Consider the following 24,767-nt stretch of genomic DNA (forward strand, 5'->3'; position numbering starts at 1 on the left):
AAATCAGTAACACGAGTCAATACAAGCTTCCCTTACAGCTTTAAGATGCTTCATTCTCTCTTCATTCTCTCTTCATTCTCACTCACGTCTATACGTGGCCTTCTTACCTGGTCTTCACTGTATTTCTCCTGAAGCATGATCTGGACTTTTTCCAAATTGCACTTCACAGTCTTTAGTTTCAAGGAAAGAGCTTCAGCCTCCTGCTGAGTGGCCCCACTGTCTCCCGGCCCCTGGTCTTTGCAGCTTTCTAGCAGAGAGGCAACCTTGTGCTCGATCTCTGTTAGCATGGCCTAGGAAACAAAATCATTTCATCATTCAAGGTTTCGGGCTTGAACAAGTATTATACTCTACAATGAGTCAGATTCACTCTGTCTACCTAAGTGTAGACAACAAGTCTCAGAAACACAGACTGGAAGGGACCCTGGGAAAACAACAAGGACAATTTCCACATAGCTCCTGAGCTTTTGGACAGAAGCACCGCCGAGCTAACCCCTACTTGCAGATGTCACTCCCCAGAATAATCTAAAATAAGTGACTGCATAATCCCTTTAGAAATTACAGCTGAATGTATCCAGCATAGCACAGTGGTTAGGAACACAGACACTGGGGCGCCCGGCTAGCTCAGTCGGAAGAGCGTACGACTCTGGATCTTAAGAGTAGTGAGTTTGAGCCCCAGGATGGGTGCAGATTACTTAAATAAACAATAAACTTAAAAACAAAAACACAGACACTGGGACTAGATTATCTGAGTTCAGATCCCAGCCCTACCACTTAGCAGCTGGGTAAACTTGGGCACCTTACTTTCTAAGAATGTGCCTCCAGTCATCTGTAAAATGGGGGTAATAACAGAACTTACCTCCTAAGGTTCACTTGGAGGAGTTAAGAGTTAAAATCCATTCGATTTGGCCAGTGCTCGGGTATGACCATCTTCCCCCCAGTTTCCTAAACTTTTCCTGTTGCAATCCGAGTATTGAGTAGTAATAAAGAATTTCACAGAACTCTTTGAAAGCTCTTTCCCTTGATCTTTTTTCCTCCTCTTTTTCAAGTCAAATAAACTTCCAAAACATCCGAAGAAGATGACAGAAGAAATAATTTGGAACCTAAAGCACTTAGTCATTGATACCACTGGCCAATTTACACACAGATCTAAAAATAAGTCAGTCAGATGAAGTAAGTTTCCCTGCAAGTCAATGTCACTGTATTCCTCCCCAGCAGATCAAGTTTGCAGTCTCCTGCGGCTCTGGAGCCCAAAGAGTTCTGTCAACTGACTGACCATGCGACAGCAACATGCAAATTCACATTCCAGCACTGGGATCTCACTAGGGCTAAAACTTGGCATGTGACTAAGAAGAAGTTCGGTTCTTTGAGAGAAACTGAAGGAGAAGCTATCCTTAAGACAGATTTTTAAATAATATATTCTACTAACTCCTGTACCCAAGCAAACTACTTGTATTCTCTACAGACTCTTCTAAGCATAAACAATATGTAATCATAGATTTTAGAGTGGCTACAAAAAGAATGTACTATAATTTTGTGCTCTTTTTCCTCTATTCAGCTTTTTCTTTCTTTTTTTCTTTTCTTTAGACAGAGAGAGAATGAGTGGAGCAGAGAGAGAGGAAGAGAGACAGAATCTCAGGCAGGCTCCAAATTGTCAGTGCAGAGCCCGATGACGGACGTGAGTTCACAAACCGTGAGATCATGACCTGAGCTGAAATCAAGAGCTGGATGCTTAACCAACTGAGCTACCCACGTGCCTCTCCATGCAGCTCTTTTTTAAAAAAAAATGTTTATTTTCGAGAAAGAGAGAGAGAGAGAGACAGAGAAAGAGCGTGAGCTGGAGAGGGGCAGAGAGAGAGGGAGAAAGAGAATCCCACACAGGCTCCACGCTGTCACCACAGAGACCAACATGGGGCTCCATCTCACAAACTGTGGTCAAACAACGTGGGACATTTTATATGCTGACAGCTGACCTCCCAAAACACTGAGCCAAGTGGACAGAATTATCAGACATTGGTGGACCCAGGGTGCTCCGGGATGACATAATTCTTGCCAGTACAACACAGGAACAAAACAACAGCTGTTTTGATTCACATGTTTTTAATAATCAAGGCTGAACATTTCTTCTCAAATATTAAATTACCAAATATAATGTTTTCTCTCAACTTATCTATTTGTTCCTGTCCTTGGACATTTTCCCACTGGGAACTTAATGTTTTTTACAGACTACTATAAAGCTTTTTATAGGTTTCGATATGAAGTTGTATGTGCCACGGTGTTATATAGGTGAGCCAAAGATGGCCCTTGTAGATTGGTCCCTACGCTGCTTGTTTTTTCATAGCAGCCCAGAACCATTAGCTCAATTCCTACTGGCACCAAACTCCGGGTGGGACCCTCCATCTGTCCGCTACGGTTAAGACGAACTCTGGGGCTCTAGAAAACCCTAGCCTCTGCTGCCCTTTGGAACTCAGACAACACCTAGACACAGGAGCCCCTCTGGATTCCCTGCTCCCGGAGTGTTCCTTTGCTCTTCTCTCCTTCCAGGTGGTGGCCCCACCTCCACCCCAAGCCACAGCCTCTAAAAGGGCTCCTGAAGAGAAGGACTTCCCCCTGCCTGGAGAACCTGCCAAAATGTTGCCCAAATAAAGCTTGCTGTGCGCTACTGCCACCTTGTGGTTGTGTCCTTCCCTTGAGCAGCCCCCAAATCCTTGAACTCCCGCCAAGAGGCCTCTGAAAGGGATACTCGCAGTGATCGAGAAATTAGCATAGAATCTACCCCATGGGCAAATCTTCCCTAGATGGCTTCAAGTGGCTGGGGCTCAACATCTCCAAGACTTCAGGTTCAATTCAGCACAATGTTGCCCTGTGTTGCCTATGTCTTTTCCAGACTCTCCTGTGCTTCGTCATCCAGGCCAAGCAGGAGTGCTAGTATTTAAATGAACCCACCCCTGGGGCGCCTGGGTGGCTCAGCCGGTTGAGTGTTTGACTTCGGCTCAGGTCATGATCTCACAGCTCGTGGGGTCAAGCCCCTCATTAGGCTCTGTGCTGACAGCTCAGAGCCTGGAACCTGCTTCAGATTCTGTGTCTCCCTCTCTCTCTGACCCTCCCCTGCTCACGCTGTCTCTCTCTCTCTCTCTCTCTCTCAGAAATAAAACACTAAAAAAAATGAACCCACCCCTTCGAGAGTTGATTGTTAGGGTCAGAGGTGGGGATCTGCCTGGGGAAGGAGGTCAGCCTGACCACCCAGGTCCTGCACACGAGGCAGGTGCTGGATATTGTAAGACAGTGGGCCTGCGTGGCAAAAGGATGAGCAAGGATGGGCTCCCTCCAACCTCAAAATGAGCCATAGTAGGAGCTCCCTATGGATGGGCCAGTGTCCTGGGGGAACTCGGAGAGGAGGTCTTCTTTCCTGGTGTCCACTACGCAGACAAGTGAGCCAATCAGGCACAGACATCAGGCCAAGGCTGGTCTATGGACCCTTGGGGAAGGCATCTCAGCTGTTGCGACACTCAATTATGCTGCCATGATGTCATCATTCCAGCTTTTCTCTGGAGGGATACAGAGCTCCCAACCTTTGGGCTGAGCCAGCAACATTACTCAATGTGACTAAAGGCAAGTAAGTTTCTATTCCTGTCTCTCCACTACTCCCCAGCCCTGTGGAAGAGTAGGAACATTCATAGTAAAATGGCAGCAACGCCCTTTTATGATGTACCTGCAATTTTGCAAATAAGGACATGCAGTTTCATTTCAGATGAATGAAAATTCAAAGAACTTATTATGAATATAAATAACAGCATTTATTGGGCACTTTTTATATACTTGATACACTAGTCACTGGTTCTTCTACCTTATCTCATTTAAATTTTTTAAATGTTTATTTTTGATAGAGAAAGAGACAGCACGAGTGAAGGAAGGCAGAGAGAGAGGGAGACACAGAATCTGAAACAGGCTCTAGGCTCTGAGCTGCAGCACAGAGCCTGACACGGGTCTCAACCTCACGAGCCAGGAGATCATAGTCTAAGCCAAAGTTGGATGCCTCACCGACTGAGCCACCCAGGTGCCCCTACCTTATCTCCTTTAATCCTGACAAAGTCCTAGGAGATAACCTACACCACGAGAAAAAGGAGGTGAAAAGCTAACGTCCTCAAGTTCATAGTTAATGTGATGGACCTGGATTCGGACTCTAGATTCTACAGCTCTTACCCACTACCGTCTCCAACTGCTCTGCTTACATGAATCTCAAAGAATTACCCTGAGAACAAAAAGTTGAGGCCAAGATAAACATGGGGGTCACAGTAACAGGAAGAAACACACTGTTGCTTTAAAAGAAAGTCACCCAGTCTTGGAAGGTGATTGGTGAAGAGGCAGGCCATGAACTCCCGTCCGTCGGCCTTACCTGGCACCCGACCAGCTGCTGTTCCACCAACTGCTGCATGTCTGCGTTTAATGTTTCCGGCTCAAATGCCACGTTGGCTTGGTGCAGCCACCGCTCCAGCTCGGCCACCCGGGTCTTGCAGGCATGGAGAATTTCTGCAGGCTCGGGTCTAGGTTTCTCCACCGTGGCCTCGAAGGCTCCTTGCTCGTCAGAAAAGCCCAGAGCCACAGCCTTGGGAGGAGGTGTGGCACCCTAAGGTAAATCCAAAGATAATCCAGCAGTGAAAAGCCACGGAGTCCAAAGTTTTCAGAGTTGAGCTTGCAAGAACCTCTGAACTTCCAGCATTTCCCCAGTTAAAAGAAAACAAATAAGGGCAGAAGGAAGAAAGAGAAAGAAAGAGAAAGGAGAAATGCACCTCCACACGCATAGCAACAGCCACGTGACCTGGTGCCCCAGGTCTCCAAGCAGCCGATCTGCATGTACACAGGTAGTGTTCCCAGGCGCGGAGGACGCAAATGGGCTCGCAGTTCGTTAAACACCAAGCGAGACACCCAGGAGACAGGTGAGTGTGAGGGACAGGGTGCATGTGGGTGTGCGTGTCTGAAACTTTTCGGAGAATTGGCCAGCGTTTGAATTTGTGTGACACATGATTAAGCAATGCTTACATTGCTGTGAGCTCTGATCAAACAGAAAAAAGGGCTCTTTACACACGGGCTGGGATACAAGAATATACACCACACACCGAACAAGTAGAGGAGAAAGTATTTTAGCGCTTTTCCCCCCTAACATACATGCTACTACTCATCAAAGTTTCGCCCTAGAAAAAGTAGCTTGAGTCAAATAAAGAGGTTCAGCGGGGTCACCTGGAAATTTTCCTCCTATCCATCGGAGAGAACACCTGAAACAAATTTTCACCATCAATACTCAAGACACTCAACTATTATTAAGGACCAGATGCTTAAAGTAAAAGAAAGCATGACATAGGATGTGTTCTGTTTACACCGAAACACCTGAGTTGCTTATCAATCCAAAAGAAAACTTTCTTCCAGATACCAAGTCAAGGTATTCTCTTAATAATAGACTAGAGATTTTTAATTTGGAAGTAAAAGATGATTTGACAGAGACATATTTGTTTCCAACATCCTTTTCCAGAATATTGAGAGATTGTATCAGTCATTCTAGAGAAATTCCTTTAGGAATTTTAGCACAAACACCTTTCATGCTAAACATTATTGATCAATAATTACTTTATCAATTATGATTATGATGAAATATGATGTTTCCTATATAAGACTCTGCTAACATTAGCATCTAATAAAACATGATTCTGGCCACAAATTTTTTTTTTTTTTTTTTTACAAATAGTTTATTGTCAAATTAGTTTCCACATAACACCCAGTGCTCATCCCCACAAGNATCTTCTTGATCCATTCATCTGTTGATGGACACTTAGGCTCTTTCCATGTTTTAGCTATTGTCTGGCCACAAATTTCTAATGGGATTGTTCACAAAGGTACACCCTCCCTCAACTCAAATGCACATTTCCCAATGTCAATAGAATTTTGTTTAAACATAGAGCTTTCAGTACAACAGAAGTAAATAAAACAGGCAGGTGGTAACAAAAACATGCAGGGTGTGAAAATACTCCTTTTTCACACACATGGGGACTATTAGGAAAGCTGGCTTAGCAGAAGTTGCATTTGTTCCTCTCGACCATCTATGAACCTCACATATGTTTGCTCTTTTCTGCCAAAACGCTCTTTCTCCCTTGTCTTCATCAAGATTTTTTGCAAGAATTCTCTTCTGAAGGAAGTCTCTCCTTGCCCTGTGTTTCTCCTCACAGTTGGGTCTACACTTGGATTCAGCTGGTTTCAGTTTTCTTTTTTAATTCTGATTCTTTAAAAATGTTTATTTACTTTGAAGAGAGACAGAGAGCAAGCAGGGGAGGGGCAGAGAGAGAGAGAGAGAGAGAGAGAGAAACTGAGACAGAGAGACAGAGAATCCCAAGCTTGAACTCATGAACCGGGAGATCATGACCTGAGCCAAAATCAAGAGTCGGACGTTTAACCCACTGAGCCACCCAGGTGCCCTTTAATTCTGATTTTTTTTTTTTTTTTAAAAAGCAACACCTTGTGTGATTTTACTGCCAGACAGTAATTGCTAATCCTCTGATTGTCTTCTAGTTTTCAGGTATTGCTAGATCTTAGTGGCAAAGATTTTAGAGTCTTCTATTTTGTCACCTCAGATAACAATCATTAATATTAATTAGTCTGCAATAACAGATTTACCGTCCACCTTTATTTATTCAAAAACATGATTTGAGCACCTATCACATACCACACACATTGTTTCATGGCAATATTGGATTTCTTTGCTTTTTCACTAACTCACTGAATTAATCAGAAAACAAGGAAGCTGGATAACTAATCTGGGCTTTATTTGCTAGTTATTTAAAGCTGAAAAGAATCCAAAGGTGAATGGGAGGGGAAAAAAAAAAAAAGAATATTTGCAACTATAGAAACCGCAACAGCTAAAGGTGGCCTGGGAAACCTGCCAGTAACCAGTTCATCCACCTCTTTTATAAGTGAAGGAACCCAAGTTTGTTTAATGCTTAAGCAATTCACACACCTCCCTGTTCACCGCATTGCTTCGCAGAAGCTCAGGCCCAGACACAAGAAATCCACCTGAGGTCACATGGCCCTGCTACCTTTTAACCTAGAGTCTTTAGTTTTTCCCCACAATCACACCCCTGCTAAATATCTTCTCTAAATGATAGCCCCAAATTCTAAAAGCAGAAACGATTTAAGTGGATATTTTATGACTGTACATTTTGGAGGGCTAAAAAGTATTAGCACAATTTCTTGTTAAAGAGAATTAGGTCATTTCTACCGCCTAATACCTAACCCTCCATTGGGCCCAAGGGCCAGGCCACCAGGCTGTGTGTGGTACACAGATCCTCTCATTTCCCACCACAAGCCCTTATTTTTCCCAGTGTACGGATGAAGGAACAGAGGCATTGAGAGGTTATTCAGATGCCTGTGGTCACCCAACAAAGAAGAAGAACCAGGATCCAATCCCCGAGATCATTACACCTTGGGGTCTCCAAGTCCACATTCATCACGTGACTTTGCCAACGCTCTCGTATCCAAGTCAGCCTCTCAGTTAGCGAATGTCATACTGCACAGTGTCTGCAGCAACACATCACTGATCTGAGTAACAGGATTCCGCTAAAATGCAAGCTAATTTTCTGGCAGTGGCTGTATTTCACGCCAAAATACCAACCCTTTAAATTGACTCCTTCATATTTTACAGTCAATTCTACAAACGTCTGCAAGCCTCACCCACCCGCCCCACCAGCACCACCACACATACACTTGTTCTAAAATGAAGGACTGCCTGACCCAAGTGCAATACCCAACTGCACCTGCATCAACACTAGTCATGCCACCCGGATGGTGAGGTGGTGGCAGATCCTGAGGCCAAACCTACCTGGCTTCACATCTTTCAGTACATAAACGTTCAACTAACTTCAGAAGGCAGTTTGGAATATTCTAGGTTTGACTCCTCACTCCTGTATTTTCACTCTTTAAATTTCAATACCCTCATTTGTAAACTTATGGTAGGTATTAAACTACCGTATTTAATCTGAGGAGTAAGCAGCAAATCTAAATGCTTCTTATGGGACATGCAGTTAATCAATACTAGCTCCCCTCCATGTCCAGGGCCTCCATAAGTTACATCTACAGAAGAAACAGTTGTTAGCAGAAAGGCTCGTTCATCCTGACAAATAGGGAGCAAGCAGTAAATTTCTGTCACTCTGTGCCGTACATACTTTCTACCTCAACATCAGTGGCAAATCTTCCAGTTCTCCAACTTCACTGCCCGTATTAAGATGTTAAAGTTCACAAAGAATTCCTGGCCTGATATACAAAGTATTGCAAAACACAGAAAGCTGGTCATCCCTGGGTGCCCATCCTGAGGCCTGAACAGTTTGCAGGTTACTGACAGGGACTTACCTCTTCTCTTTGGTTGGGACTCAGGGAAAATTCTGGGCCTTGCTCAGCGTTTATGGAGTCTGGTGCAAGAATTTGTGCCATAGAATTCTCACATGTGCTGATTTTCTCAGCAGCCTCCTGTAAAGAAAAGAACCAGAGGTCCAGAAAACTTTCTGCCCTTGTTGCCATGTAAGTTACTCTTCGCGCGCTAGCTCATCTTACATTCTTGCCTGGTTGCGGAAATGTCAAGCACATGTAGAGAAGTTTGTTCACTGGAGGGGGGAAAAAGTCAACTTCCTCAGGTTTGCCTTTATGTGAAAGACTTAAATTTTCCAAAGCTCTCTAGCAAATGAGGAGCATATAAGGAAATCTACAGAATTCTGCATTTAAGTGGATTAATAGGAGAACTAAAATTAAATGAAATTATATGATAAAGGTATTTCAAACTAAAAGGGGAAAAGATCAATTTACTAAATTTGGGAACTACTCCAGTATTCCATAAAAAATATATCTGAATCCTTGTCTTTTTAAAATAAATTCGTTTTTTTCTTTCATGTTAACCTTTTTGAGAGAAAGACAGAGTGTGAGCAGGGGAGGGGCCAAGAGAAAGAGAGAAAGAGAGACACAGAATCTGAAGCAGGTTCCAGTCTCCAAGCTGTGAGCACAGAGCCTGATGTGGGGCTTGAACCAATGAACTGTGAGATCATGACCTGAGCCACCCAGGTGGCCTTCCCTGTTTTACTTCTAATAATGGATTCTAATTGCATCTAATAATTAAATATAAAACTTATACCCTAAAAATTCTTGGGGGAAAAAAAAAAAAAAAAGACTGACTCTTTTCTAATCCAGGAATGGGGAAGGACTTTTAAAGCACGAAAATAAAGGGAAAGACTGCTGGTATTAGCAATCTAAAAACTAATAGTGTTTACCACAAAAAAATCATAAACTAAGTTAAAAATGAAATAACGGACTGGATAACGGCTTATAATATGTTAATATTCTTAATATATTAATTACTCTTATAAGTCAGTAAGGAAAACATCAACCCCTATGTAGAAAAAAAAGTCGAATGGCATGAACAAGCAATTCATAAAAGAACACTACAAAAGTCAATTAATAAAGAGATATTTAACAATCTTAGAATATAAGAATAGATAGAATATATAATGTAAAATATAATTTAAACCACTGAATAAGTTTGGCTAAAATTGAACATATCCAGTATCAGCTTGAGATCAAGAAAGAGGCACTCCTGGTAGGAATAAAATTGATAACGGTCTTTCTAAGAGGGTTGTTTAATAATGTGTGTTACATTTTAAATGAATATCTACTTTGATCCAGCATTCCCATTAGGTTAACCAAGGTTACGCAATGGGAAAATGATATGTACACAAGTAATTAACATCATTTGGTGGGAAAAGGTGTGAATGCTATGATCGATCAATCTTGATCGGTCTACTTACAAGTTGCATGATCTTAGACACAATAAGCAGGACTCTCTGAGGCTCACTTACTTCATCTCTAAAGTGAGAATATAACCCACCTCACTCATGCATGTGATTACTAAACAAGATGTATGTAAAGCATCTAGCAGCTCCTAACAAAATGTTACTTGTCAGCTTCTTGTACTGAAAATAATAGCTGCTGTTAGAAAGGTATGAACCAAGAACTAAAGGTAAAGCTTAGATAAAATTGGAAAGGGAGGTCAAGATCATGAAAAGTCTGGGATGCCAGGCTACAAATGCATTTTACTCAGTAGATAATCAGAATCCATGAAAGATTTCACATAGCAGTAATGGTTTTAGGAAAAGTCATCAGTTACTATTGTAGAAGATACATATTTTAGGAAAAATAACCAGAGGCGGTAAACCCAATGAGAAGGGAACTCCAAAAGTCCAGGGCAGAAGTCACCATTGCCTGGAATAAGATGATGGCAAAATCATGGGAGAAGAAGGATGTAAAGATTGAATGGACGTCACTTGGCCATTGGTTAGATATGAAAGGTAAGAGAAGTGAGGTTTCTAAGAGGACTCTGAAGTTTGTCTTAGACTCTGAGGAAATAGTGGTGCTGTAAACAGACATCAAGAAATTAGGAGGAACTAGTTTCTTTTTTAAATTTTTTAAACGTTTTTTATTTATTTTTGAGAGAGAGAGAGAGAGAGAGACAGCATGAGCAGGGGAAGGTCAGAGAGAGGGAGACACAGAATCAGAAGCAGGCTCCAGGCTCTGAGCTGGGTGTCAGCACAGAGCTCGATGCGGGGCTCAAACCCATGAACTACGAGATCATGACCTGAGCCGGTCAGACGCTCAACTGACTGGGCCACCCAGGTGTGCCTAGGAGGGACTAATTTTGAAGGAAAGTTGATAAAATGGGTTTGAGATGAAGAAAGGACATCCAAAAAGAGAAATCTATCAGGAAGGTAGAAATGTAAAACCGAGTTAAAGGCAAAGTCAAGACAAGAGAGTTGATGTGGGATCACTGGCACAGAGGGATGACCATACCTATAGGAAGAGATAAACTGCTCAGGGAAACGAGAAGGAAGAGAACAGAACACTGGGCCAATGTCCACCATCACCTGGATGGGGTGAGAGAAGGTGATGGGGGAGAGGCTGCAGGTGAGTGAGAGCAGAAATTGCAGACTTAAGAAAGTCAAAGGGCTCCTCATTTCAGGAAGGAGGAAATCATGTCTAACGCTGGAGAGATCAATAAAGATTAGGACAAATAAAAAAGCACTAAACTGGGGCGCCTGGGTGACTTAGTCGGTTAAGCGTCCGACTTTCGCTTAGGTCATGATCTCGCGGTTCGCGGGTTCGAGCCCCGCGTCGGGCTCTGTGCTGACTGCCAGCTCGGAGCCTGGAGCCTGTTTCGGTCTGTGACTCCCTCTCTCTCTGACCCTCCCCTGCTCACGCTGTCTCTCTCTCTCTCTCTCTCCTAGAAATAAATAAAAATATTTAAAAAAAAAATTAAAAAAAAAAAAAGGCACTAAATTGATGTTCCAGAAGGTCAATGACAGTTTGAATAGAGCCAGGGCCAAAAACTGGATTACCAAAGGGGCCAAAGGTGAGGAGCGCCAAGTAAAGATTTTTAGAGGTGGATGAGAAGTAGCACGCTAACTGATTGGCCTGGAAGCAAGATCAAGAAAGTCAGTGCATTAAGGTACCCTGTTGAGCCCAGTACAGGGCATAAAAATGTAAAAGATGACGTTCTTGCCGTTCACCAAGTCATGTCAGGTGTACACCTAAAAATGTGGGAAGGCCTAAGTGAGTTACTGTCACAATGAAGGGAAAGCAGTCAGAAAGTCATGCTGTCAGAATGCTTAACTGACTGAGCCACCCAGGCACCCCAATGCTGTCCGAATGAAGGGAAAGCAGAGGTTTCTTGGAGGAAGTCGAAGCTGAGACGACCTGTGCGGACACGGAGCAAGTTAACCTCCTGGGGAGGGGGAGACGGAGTACTTCTCAGACAGAGAGGGAAGGAGCCAGTCAAGAGGCCGAGCTTGGAAGTTTGGAGCTACCAGTGCAAGCAGAGCCCTGTGCTGAGGCTTCCCGAAAGGACTGGCCTGGAGGCTGGGGCAGAGGGTAGCCCTGGACGGGAGACTGGAGCAGGAGGCATAGGACTCATAACGATGCTGGGATGTTTCAGGAACAAGGGGAAAACATCCTTTTCACGTTAATTTATAACGATTTTCGAAGTCAAGGGCATTTGCCCTCCAGTTTGAGAGGTTGGGGAAGATTTGGAAGGTCATAGAGAGCCAAAGGGACATCAATACACACTATGCACGACTTTGTTCAAAAACAGGATTATGGGATGACTCCTCGCCGCAATTACTCCCAGAAGAGAGGCACGTTAGATGCTTTGAAACACGGCAGTGAACCTTTTGAGGAGGGGCTCCTTGGAGTTATCAGTTTTGTTCGTCTGGATTCTCACAGATGAAGTGCTCAGAAGACACTCTCCTATCATCACCAAGGACACAACAGGACTGGAAATAATAAGCGAGTACTTGGCTGTTCTTGAATTGGTGCAGAGGGAATGGTGAGAAACTTAAAAGAATTCAGCCCAAGCAGGTTCCCTCCCTAGGCTATGTTTCAAACAAGAAATTCTTCTGAGTTACTTCCCTTACTATCCCTGCCAGCGCCCCCCAACCACCAAATGTATTTTGCTCGGTGTTACCTGAATGATCGTTCCGGAGGACGGGGATGCTCTATCTTCCTCCATGTCCTTGTCATGCTTCCAGAGTGAAGACCAAGACCTGGAAGTTGGCTCTGCTCTCTTGTCTCCATTCTAACACGGTAACCAACTGATTAGCAAAGAAGTAATTTCCTACCATCCTAATAGTGTCCTACTCATCTCTCATACAAAACCCAGTTCACCAGGCAGCGCCTGTAGCTCTTCAANTTTGGCTAACTAAATCAGAGGACTCCAAATGTGCTTGCTCTTCTCGAACCTAAAAAATATTCTGAAAAGTTGGAAGTCAGCTCACGGCACTCAAAAAGGATCTTTAAAACCGTGCTTTAGGAATTTAATCTGCTTTGGTAAATGTAACCTTAAATGCTATCTTTTTTTTTTCTTTTTAAAATTTTTTTTTAAATGTTTTATTTATTTCTAGGAGAGAGAGAGAGACAGTGTGAGCAGGGGAGGGTCAGAGAGAGAGGGAGACACAGACTCCGAAACAGGCTCCAGGCTCCGAGCCGGCAGTCAGCACAGAGCCCGACGCAGGGCTCGAACCCACGAACCGTGAGATCATGACCTGAGCGAAAGTCGGACGCTTAACCGACTAAGCCACCCGGGCGCCCCTTAAATGCTATCTTTTAATAACAGTCTGATGAACATGTATTCTTGCTACTGTCAGAGACAATAGTTATTACAAATATATCAGCTCAGAGGCAAACACAGGTCTTAAATTAGAACCACACTGCAGCACACTATTCGGGTCCCCGGTACCTCCTCGGTTCTCGATTGCCCCTGCCGTGAAGGGGCATAATCAGATTATGAAGCTGTCTGGTGGACTGAGATACAGTAAGCCTGTGCTCTCCTCTGTTCCCTGTCCTCACTCAGTTCCAGGGTGTCCAAGTCTATAGGAAAGCAGGTGGTTCTGTGTGACAATGGAGCTATTTAATGATCCATAAAATGAGCACAGAAAGTGTCCAGTGATTACATGTGAGATAGAAAGACTATAAATTGCTGCAGTTTTCTTCCTTTTGGCACAAGACTCACTATACCTTTTGTTTTTAAAGAAACGGAAATTGATACCAGAAAAGACAATTATAGGTGCCTCATTCAATCAGTTCTACTGAAGTGGTAAGGATTAGTAGAAGCATTAGTTGCTAATGCAACTCTTCATATCCTTGGCAATGTGGTCTTAGACTAAAAAATAAATATGGAAAAACAAAGTTCTAAAGAGCATACTAATATGTGCCCACCAGACAACATACTCTCAAAACTTCAGAGAATGTACTCAGAAGTCAGGATACAACAGAGAACTTCATCTTCTCCCATCAGCCAACAAGTGCATCTGGATTACATTTATCCCACTCAGGCATGAAGTAGATTCAGATGCACTTAACGTTAATAATGTAAGAGAACAGCTTCAATCACCCTTATAAAACATCGGCATTCAATTTAAAAATCCTTGTGTTCCTATTCATTTTAAGATCTTCCCCTTGACCTTCTTTTAGAAGTTTTGATTCTAACAAAACATGATGAGAAAATCATGTTCCTTACTTCACTCTTCAGGGAGCTCTCTTCCACCTCTTCCTTGAGCGCCGGCAGGAAAGACATGGAACTTGTTTTGTTCAACTGAAAGGCACAGCAAAAATACTTGCAGCCAGGTTGTGGTTCAACGTCGTCAGGATCCTGGCCTGGCCGTGCTTTTATGCAGCTAATTTTGTACTCGCTTCATTCAAGATGCCCGCCCACCCAAGTAGCCTCTGGGCGATGCAACTTTCAGCTCATCCCGCCAAATATCAGGACTCAGTCAAATCTTTGATCGCTTTCACCTGCATTGTCCTCCTCATCCATCAATTGAGAATATGATGCCACTGGTGTGGACTCAGGGGGCTTAGAGTGGTGCTGGGTCCATTTCTGAGTTTGCACTGGGCTGATTGGTTAGGACCAAGACGCCTCTCGGGCGCCTCCCACCCACCTGCCCGGGGAATTCCATACACACCTCCTTCAGTAACCCGGGCATACGAATTCAGGGTTGAGCCCAGAACAGACACACCCCGAGGATTTATATTCCCTAGTGAACAATCTCAGGCACAGAATCTCCACTTTTAAACTCCTTTAGGCCATTAACATAGATGCTACAGGTTTTTCAGGTGAAAAAATAAAAGCAACTTAATACTCTGGAGAAAAGCGGGACCAGCTGAAGGCTAAAGTCCTACCCACCTTCCACTCGGAACCCTCCCTCTCGGCCACTCCTTCCTCTTCTGATGCTCCAGTTGATGGCATTTCTTGTTCTAATTCTTGCTGGTCTCGCTGTAAATGCTGGTGAAGGTTTAGTATGGCAGCCTTCAGGTCCACCAACAGGTCCTCTTTCCTCTGGTTCAAACTCAGAATCTGCTCTTCCATACCTTCCATTTCTCCCTGTGCAGAGAGACAGAGTTGGCATTGCATCGGGCGGTCTGGGGCCCATGCGTGGCCCCCTGGGAGCTTGCGTCATTTGGTACAAGGCATGACGAGTTTCCTATGCCGTTTGGCGGGCACAGGCAGGAGTGCGTGCCTGCCACGGTACAGTTCCTCCCCATCCTGGCAGCGTTTCCCAATGACCTGGTGAGGGCTTAGAGCTCACTTATAGGATGACTTAGCCCCACCTGACACTTGGTCAATCAATTCTCTGGGAGGCGGGGTGGGTCAAGCCAAGGCTCAGAGATTTGTAACAAGCTTCGCGGGGGCCTGGGGTATGCAGCCCCCGATCTAGGGGCAACAGGACTGACTACCCAAATTCACAGGGTCAGGGCGCAGGAAGCTTCTCGGGAGCTCTGTAAGCAGACCAAACGCTGGAACCACTGAGAGAAAACAAGGTGAGAAATCTCACACATCCATGATTGCTTCGGAAGCCTTCTTTAGTGTTACTGAATTCATTTTCTTACAAAATTCCCCACCAAATGGAAATAAACAAGCAAATAAAGGTAGTGTGAAGTGTAACTTACCATGGGAATGATGGACAGATGGTTCCAAGCTTTATAACGTTGACTTTAAAGATTAGTATGATTGGGGGCACCTGCCTGGCTCAGTCGGTTAAGCGTCCGACTCTGGCTCAGGTCATGATCCCACGGTTCCCGAGTTTGAGCCCCACCTAGGGCTCTCTGCTGTTGGCCGGCACAGAGCCAGCTTCGGATCCTGTGTCCCCCACCTCTCTCTGCCCCTTCTCCGCTCTCACACGTGTGCTTGCTCTCTCTCTCAAAAATGAATAAACATTAAAAAAGTCTTTAAAAATTTTTGTATGATTGATGTGTGGGATTAAAATGGCTTATGTGCGGCAGAAGTACGGTTGCCCTGTCCGTCTAAGACACATACAGAATTGCAGAATCCTAGATTTGGAGGAGAGAGCAGGTGTCTGACCTAGCATCCTCCTCTCTAGCACCCCTGAAACGCTTCATTCCATCTCTGCAAGAGCCTTGCAGTGAATGCTGCATCAGAAGACAACCTGCTCCTTATCAGCAGAGCTTCGTGTATTGGAATTTTGTTCCTAAGAGAGTCCTTCGACTCCTGTTCGTTTGTTCCTTCCTTCTTTCCTTCTCTCGATCCATCCATCCTACATATGTTCATAGAATCATTCCTTTTTTTTCTTAAACAGAGAACTCGATATGTCTCCACATATAAATGAGGGCTCTGAAGTCCAGAGAGGTGAGGCCCCCCCCCCCCCCCNGTCTGGGACTTCCTGACACCCCAGGGTCTCCCGCTCCTGCACACGTTCCGGCACCAATTACCCTCGGCTGTCTCAGGTTAAACTTCTTGTGGTTGCTTTGGGAAGTGATAACTGAATTAAAAAGGAGTTGGCAGTGCTTTGTGTCCATTTTCAACATACGCTAAATTTCAGAGGCATGATGCCTCCCAGCAGACATAATCCTACAGCAATCAGAAGAACTGTAAGAGAAAAAGAACAGTCTGCATACCAGAATTATGAAGGCACAGTAGGGCACCGGGCGGCCATTCTCAAAGCGGCATCTGCAGACTGCTGGGGGTTCACATTCTAGGAGGTCAAGATCATTTTCCTAATAACACTAAAATGTTATTTGCCCTTTTCACTCTGTTAACATGTTTCACTATAGGATAAGACAAAAGCAATGGTGGGTAAAACTACTGACACTTCATATGAATCAAGGCGGGGACATCAACTATATTAGTTCCTAGATTATCCACTCTCATGTGCTGAACTGTAAAAAAACCCCCAAAAAACAAAGAAAAAGCCAGTTCACTTAAGGATACCCTAGAGAAAGAACATGGATTTCTAATATTCTGTGGGACCCAAGTGGAAAGCACACATAAATCTCTTCTACTGTGTGCCCAAGTATGACGGCTAGGGAAAAGCTCTGTGTGACTAAGTTTTGAGCTGAACTACCCATTTGTTTTTTCACACAACACTATTTTTACTTGGGAAAAAACAGCTACTAAACTATACATATATATAAATACCAATAGATTTTTCTGAAGAGATAAATGTTAATATTAATAAGTGTGAATTTTTAACACTGACGACTGAAATGTTGACATATTTGGAGGATCTCTGTAACTAGCAAAAACAATTTTTCAAATGATCGAGCATGACGTCATAAAACCATGCATAGTTGGAAGATCCATTCAAAGTACAAACAGACCAAAGGATCTTAATGTAAGAGTATGCAAAGTTCATTGACAGAACTTAGGATTCTATTTAGCAGCAAATCCATGAGTAACTTCTGCTTGTTGGAGTTTAGTGTAGTTTCAAAGAATGTTCACAATTATTCAGAAGGGTTATTAAAACATTCCTTTCTTTTCAAGTGCATGTTGTTGAGAGGGTGGAATCTTTTTATATACTTCAAACAAAACTACATACTTCAATAGATGGAATGTAGAAGCAATGAGAATCTAGCTATCTTCTACCAAGCCAGACATGTAAGCGATTTGCAAAAATGTAAAATGACGTCACTCTTCTTGCTATATTTTCTTTTGGAAAATGTAATTTTCTTCCATAAAAGATTATGTTATTTCTACCACTATGTAATAGGTTTATCATTGTTATTTAAAAATAAACTAAATTATTTTTATATTTCTGAATTTTCATTTCTTTCTATCTCAGTAGATATGATTCATATAAACCAAAGCTCATTGGGAGTCCTCAAATTTTTTAATGTAATGGGAAATCTGAGATATTTACAATACTGAGTCTTTATTGTTGAGTCTGCCTTACTGAGTCCAACACCTCATAGGTGTGTCACCTTGGACCCCTCTGTAAGTAATGTGCCTTAGGTCACAGCCAGCAAGTGTTGTTGCTTTGAATACCATGGCAATCGCCTGCCCAAACCAACTTGATGGCTCTTTACAATCCTTGGGATACAATCAGGATTTTTTGTTATAGAAGTACTAATTCGAAAACAAAGACTAAAAAAAAAAAAAATCTCTAGCAATAGAGGGTTCACATACACCCCTCTATAATTGGGTTCACAGGATATTGTTAATAGTGACATGCGGTAATGCTACTTGGTATATGACACTCTTCATTACACCAGGGGCCAGGGTCTTTACCTGTGAAGTCCAGCCTGCCCACACTACCTGACCCCATCTCAGAAAGCTAGACGTAAAGCCAGATTGCCCAAATTTCCTGTGTTACACCAGCTTCTTTAGTAGCAGAGCGAGTTCAGACCCAATGCAGCTATTTTATGAAATAGGAATGTATAAAGTAAATATATATATATTATACCTTCAATTGGAAGAGAGAAGTAGGAAATACACTGGATCATCACAAAGGCTTCTAGACACCAATGGCTTCGTAAGTGATTATTGAAGGAAATGCTCAAATAAAAGAAAGAAACATACCTGTACCTGTGGTCGGTTGGCCGTTTGGTCTGGTGATACATGTTCATGGGAGAACTCAGCTGAATAATTATTTAAGATCTGCTTCAAATTTTCTATTTCCTCGTTGCATTCATTAGTTTGTTTTATGACTATCTATAAAATAACCCCCCCCCAAAAGAAGAATCTTTGTCATAATCTAAGGACTAGATGAATGGGTTCCTTCCAATGTCCATCCCCATCACAAGTTTCAATTAATTACATCAGATGCAAACCCATATAGATTGCAACAGAAAATGGCAGCCTAAATAAAGAGAGAAATGTTTGTAAAGCTGGCACCCGGCTTTCTTGCTCTACTAGATGCTGGGGCACCTTGGGCAGTGCTTGGAGTACAAGCATAATGAGACACACCTTTGCTGTTAGGTGTTTCCAGTCTAGTGGGCTTATCCTGGGAAGTATTTTATGGCATATTAACATCAAGTTGCCAGGTTCTATACAATTACTGATAAGTCATACATGCTAGTTTAATGCATGCTCCATGTGATGCTTTCCATATGAGAAAGGTGACATTACTGAGTCAGAGTGGAAAGGGCATCTGATTTGAGAGATGATGAATTTCCTCAATCCCACCATAGCCTCACCTGGTATCCCTTGGGATCTGTGATGTACATTTTATGAGTAAGATGTGCAGGGTTCAAGAGCAGTCTGAGTTTGCAGGAAAAGGCAAAATTAACAGAACAGTACACTGAATCTAGTGTTAAGGAAGTAGTGGGGCTCAAACTTATTTGTGTACTAAATTGTATGATCAAAGTGTGATGGGAAGATAAAGTATAGATATTTCCTTGGTATGCTATACAATGAAACAAGTGTCTGTTAAAACTGCAAAGTTTCTGGCCAAAACAAAATTCTTCCTTGCATTCTCTTTAATATTTAACCATAATTTTGGCTGTGGGCTGAAATAACGACATTCGCTGCACACACCTGTTACCCCGCCCTCAATAATGATCTACATCCTATTACCCAACCCCCACCCCAATAATTTGTCTTGTTTTCCACAGCGAGGGCACTTACATATCCAAAGTAGGACTTGAAAGAAATGCACCAGATTCTAATGATTTTCATTACCAGTGTCTTACTCAATTTTGAAATGTATGAGATGACATCTGATTTCCACGAATAACGTGGAAAATTTTAGCAGCACAGTTTGATACCTTACTTGGCACAGAATATAATTTCCTCTTCTATTTTCCCCTTTTCATCCTGTGCAGAAGCCCCTTAAAAGCATAGTTACAACTGTTATTTTCCTTTCCTAACCAGGAAACCAATAAAGCACAAAAAAGATTAAAAATGATAGATCAAATTGTATATCTTTTTCTGTCTTCTCTTTATAATATTAAAACGTAGAACAGAGTCCCAGATCTTTTTTCTCCCCGTGGGTGCTGGGAAGTGATGTCAGCTGATGAGTAGTCAGGACAGAGAGAGTATATGAGCTGAGACTGAAACCAGAGGTTACAGTATCCTCCAATCTTAGGAGAACACAGAGTAGCTGGCTAAATGGGAGTGAAATTGAAGAGGGAAAGAGAGATAGCAGCTTTCTCCCTAAAATCAGGTGGCGGTCAGGAAGGAGGAAAAATAACCTTTTCTCCTATCTCAACTGATCTCATCAGGAAAAGTAGGTGTAGGTAGGCAGAGTATGGGGTCGACCAACAGAGTTGAAAAGTCTGTGGAACTTAAGGCTCTTTCAGCAACTTTCTCTTCTTGTGAAAGTGGCTGATAATTTAGGAATGCAAATCAAAGAAAAATGTAATTTCTATCTAATAATGATTCCTGATTGAGCTTGGAAATCAGTCAAAACATAAGAATTTAAAAAAAAAAAAAACCTGTCTGGGGAGACGCTGAAAGATGTCATCTTTTAGAAGAGACCCTGATATAAAGAATGAATGATATCAGGAGTCTAGAAACTCAAATTCTTGTCCTAGTTTTACACAAATGAATCTGGACACAAGTTAACTCAGTGGTTCTTCAGTAAGTGATCGAAGCTTCTGACTCCTGTCTCCTTCTATGTAAAAATAAAGATGGCAAAGTGCCCCTTCTATCCGTATCCCATGTTTGAAAATAAAACAGGATGATTAATGGGAAAGTGACCAAGATGTATGAAGAGATTATTATAGCGCTGGCTACTGTAAGGGTCTCACAAGGTTTGCAAATGGACTGCTCAGGTTTAAGCCTCTCTCCACAGCATTTACCCATGTGTGTTTTCAATAATTGCAGGATGGAATTAAACAGGTCACAATTATGCTTTAATGCCTTTAACCAAAGAAGAAGAACTGGGAAAATCACCTTAGCCTCATTTGAACAGTAAGATACTTTCCTTTATCCAATGTCACATCCTGGATAAGAATCCCAAAAGAGAACAAAAGGAATCAACAAAGGCAGCATCTTGTGGTCATAGGAACCTCACCAACCCAACCATTAAACCTGAAAACAAAACCAACTTTTGTCGAAAATCTTCAGCCAATAAAGTTGGCTTTTATCATTCACGGTGTACCTTTAATAATTCGTTTTGTTCCTGAGTCACATTTTCCAACAATTTTATATCTTGTAAAAGATGATCTGTCCGTGGAAACACAGGCAGAGGCTTCCCTCCTGTCTGGGGCAACCTCAGGGCCACTTGGTAAGACACTATTTCAGCAATAGTTTTCTTCATGGGACGTATGTTTTCAAGGATGACCTTAATTATATCAGAGAAGCACAGTACATAAATGAAAAGAAATAGCCGCTTTGCTGAATCTATTCAAAATTAAAATACTGTATGATTTAGTCTTTAACCTGCAGTTTTGATTCTTTTTAAGTTTTTTTTTTTTTTTGAGAGAGAGAGAACAAGGTGGGGAGGGGCAAAGAGAGAATCACAAGCAGGCTCCACACTGTCAGTGCAGAACCTGATGCGGGGCTCGAACCCACAAACTGTGGGATCATGACCTGAGTCAAAATCAAGAGTCGGACGCTTAACCAACTGAGCCACCCAGCTGCTCCTAAATTTTGATTTTTAAAGCATTTCCTTGGCTCAGATCGAAAATAACTCTTAGATCACTTGTACGCTGATAGTGAAAGTTCTCCGGAAAGAAGGCCTAAGGCAAGAGTACCTGCCAGTGAGTTCTGCGTTTGGATCATCCTTGCCTTCTTTCTCTCCCTCCCCGATTCTCTGAACACCTGTTGCTTTGTTTTGTGCCACCAGGCAGGGAGCTGCGCAAGGGCAGTTTCTGCCTCTTTCTGCCTCTTACTCCCTTTCACAGCCGCAGCACGCAATGTGGGGCTTCCCATAGGGCAGGCCCTCAAAAGCTGCTCATTGAATTGAACGGTCCTGCCAAATTCCCTAAATCCTAAAAGTATAATTATGTTTTGCTTTAATGACATCTGATCCATAAAAATCCAGCCCCACATAATCTATAAATGAGAAAAGATTATTCCTTTTATTAAGAACTTCCTATCTAAGGGGCGCCTGGGTGGCTCAGTCGGTTAAGCGTCCGACTTTCGCTTAGGTCATGATCTCGCGGTTCGTGGGTTCGAGCCCCGCNAATCCTCACATCTACCCTGGGAGGTAGGTATCAGAGCTGCCATTTCGCAGTAAGGAAACTGGGTTCACGGAAGTTAGAAGATCCGGAGGAGGTCAGGCTGTAAGAGGGAGCGCTGGGAGTGGAAGCCAGGTCGGCCTGATCCCAAAGCACACACTGCTATCCGCTGGGCTGGGAGGGAATCAGTGTCTGTGTGCTGTTTACTATGTTCCGGGTCCAGTGCTGGAGGTTCTGTATCGTCCAGTACACTTACACAAGACCAACGTGTGGTAGGAGAATCCAAGAATGTTAACTAATTGCTCAAAGTCACACAGCCTGTAAGCAGTGTAGTCGGGTCTGAAACCCACTTCTCCTGACTTAGAGGCTGAAGCCCTTGAACTATAAAACACCTGAATTTTTGACTTGATGGTAAAACTTCAAAACTTTTGAAGTTTTCAGAAGAAATTCAATGAAAAAACAACCTATAGAACAATTCTCTTTATACAGAGAATACTGTATGATTTAAAACATGGTATTTCTTGTCACTCATATCTAGTTTTCAATTTTATTTTGCTATTTCTCTGGCAAGACTAAGTACTTTTTAATCAGATCACATTATTACATTTTAAACCATAACAAATAATAGGGGTGCCTGGGTGGCTCAGTCGGTTAAGTGTCTAACTTTGGCTCACGTCATGATCTCACAGCTCGTGAGTTCAAGCCCCGTGTCAGGCTCTGTGCTGACAGCTCAGATTCTGTGTCCCTCTCTTGCTCTGCCCCTCCCTAACTCATGCTCATTTTCTCTCTCTCTCAAGAATAAAACTTTAAAAAGCATAATAAGTAATAAACATTTGTTTAAAACATAAACATAAATAAGTATTATAAGAGTCTTTCTAATAATGATCCATGCATACTTACCTCCCCATGCTTAAGATGTTCTTCAGGTGAAAAATCAAATATTTCTTTCGATAGGAGGATAGCTTTGATTTTTGAAACTTTTTTCTCCATTGATTTTACTTCAGTTTCAATAGCAACTACATCCTAGAATTTCAGAAACAACAAAAAACCATTCATGTAGTAAACGCAGCTTATTGCCCTGCATTCTGTTTTTCTAAGTTAGCCAAAAATGTCTGCCATGTACACCTCTTAAAAATAAACCAAGTGAGAGGCACCTGACTGGTTCAGCTGGAAGAGCACGCGACTCTTGATGTCAGGGTCGTGAGTTTGAGCCCCACATGGGGCATACAGATTACTTAAATAAATAAAACTAAAAAAGAAAAAAATTAATCAAGTATATCTTCAACAAATGGTGTTGTATAAACTGGACAGCTACACGCGAAAGAATGAAAGTGGATCACTTTCTTTCCTTTTTTTTTTTTTTTTTAATTTTAGAAAGAGAGTGTGAGCAGCAGGGGAGAGGCAGAGGAAGAGAGGGAGAGAATCCCAAGCAGAATCCACACTCTTTATGGACCCAATGTAAGGCATGATCTCCCAAACCATGAAATCATGATCTGAGCCGAAATCAAGAGTTGAAAATTGGATGCTTAACCAGGTGGGCCACTCAGGCTCACCGAAACTGAACTACTTTCTTACATCATACACAAAAATAAATTCAAAATACATTAAAGACCTAAATGTGAGACCTGAAATCATAAAAGTCCTAGAGAAGAACACAGGCAGTAACCACTTTGGCATTAGCCTTTATAATATCTTTCTAGGTGTGTCTCCTAAGGCAAGGGAAACCAAAGCAGAAATAAACTATTGTGTCTACACCAAAATAAAAAGCTTCTGCAGAGCAAAAGAAACAATGAACAAAACTAAAAGACAACCTACTGAATGGGAGAAGGTACTTGCAAATGACATATCCAATAAAAGATTAGTACCCAAAATTACAACTCAACAGACACAAAAACAAATAATCCAATTAAAAATGGCCAGGGATGCCTGAGTGGCTGAGTTCATTAAGCAGCAACTCTTGATTTTGGCTCAGGTTCATGAGTTTGAGCTCCCACTGTCAGCTCAGAACCAGCTTGGGATCCTCTTTCCCCTCCCCTCACTGACCCTCCCTGACGTGTGTGTGTGTGTGTGTGCATGCACATGCATGCTCTCACTCTCTTAAAACAATAATAAGTAAAACGAAAAATCTTTAAAATAAAATAAAAATGGGCAGAATATATGAACAGACACTTCGCCGAAGAAGACATACAGATGGCCAAAAGACTCATGAAAAGATGCTCAACATCACTCATCATCAGGGAAATGCAAATTAAAACCACAAAGAGATACCACTTCACACCTGTCAGAAGGGCTAAGACAAGAAACACAAGAAACAAGTGTCAGTGAAGATGTGGAGAAAAAAGAACCCTTGTGCACTGTTGGTGGGAATGCAAACTGGTGCAGCCACTGTACAGTAAACAGCACAGAGGTTCCTCAAAAAATTAAAAATAGAATCACCATATGATCCTGTAATTCCATGACTGGTAACAAATACAAAAACACTGATTTAAAAGATACAGCACCCCTATATTTATTGGAGCATTATTTACAATAGCTAAATTATGGAAACAACCCAAGTGTCCACTGACAGATGAATGGATAAAGAAGATGTGGTATATATACAATGGAGTATTACTCCACCATAAAAAAAGAATGAATAAAATCTTGCCATTTGCAACAACATGGACGATCCCATAATGCTAAGTGAAATTAGCCAGTCAGAGAAAGACAAATGCCATATGAACAAGGTTTGGTACAAACCAAGGAACAGACTCTTAACTATAGAGAACAAACTGATTGTTACCAGAAAGAAGGTGGGCAGAGGGACAGGGGAAATATGTGACAGAGATTAAGAGTAT

The 24,767-nt window shown here is 42.4% G+C and overlaps 1 protein-coding gene across 3 annotated transcripts in view; it reads right to left on the reverse strand.

Moving 5' to 3' along the window:
- The window catches only part of SYNE2 (spectrin repeat containing nuclear envelope protein 2), a 336,140-nt gene that overhangs the window by 98,762 nt on the left and 212,611 nt on the right, over nt 1–24,767 (reverse strand). For all 3 annotated transcript variants that reach the window (XM_077767198.1, XM_077767200.1, XM_077767199.1), the window contains 9 exons: nt 22,831–22,953; nt 20,910–21,092; nt 18,386–18,517; nt 14,756–14,953; nt 14,090–14,164; nt 12,539–12,649; nt 8,389–8,505; nt 4,394–4,624; nt 108–290 (listed from right to left, as the gene is read on the reverse strand). In XM_077767198.1, the coding sequence (XP_077623324.1) occupies nt 108–290; nt 4,394–4,624; nt 8,389–8,505; nt 12,539–12,649; nt 14,090–14,164; nt 14,756–14,953; nt 18,386–18,517; nt 20,910–21,092; nt 22,831–22,953 (1,353 nt within the window). The remainder of the gene's footprint in view (nt 1–107; nt 291–4,393; nt 4,625–8,388; nt 8,506–12,538; nt 12,650–14,089; nt 14,165–14,755; nt 14,954–18,385; nt 18,518–20,909; nt 21,093–22,830; nt 22,954–24,767) is intronic.

Source organism: Crocuta crocuta, unplaced genomic scaffold (assembly GCF_008692635.1).
Source record: "Crocuta crocuta isolate KB4526 unplaced genomic scaffold, BGI_CrCroc_1.0 scaffold55, whole genome shotgun sequence".
NCBI classification, from domain to species: domain Eukaryota; kingdom Metazoa; phylum Chordata; class Mammalia; order Carnivora; family Hyaenidae; genus Crocuta; species Crocuta crocuta.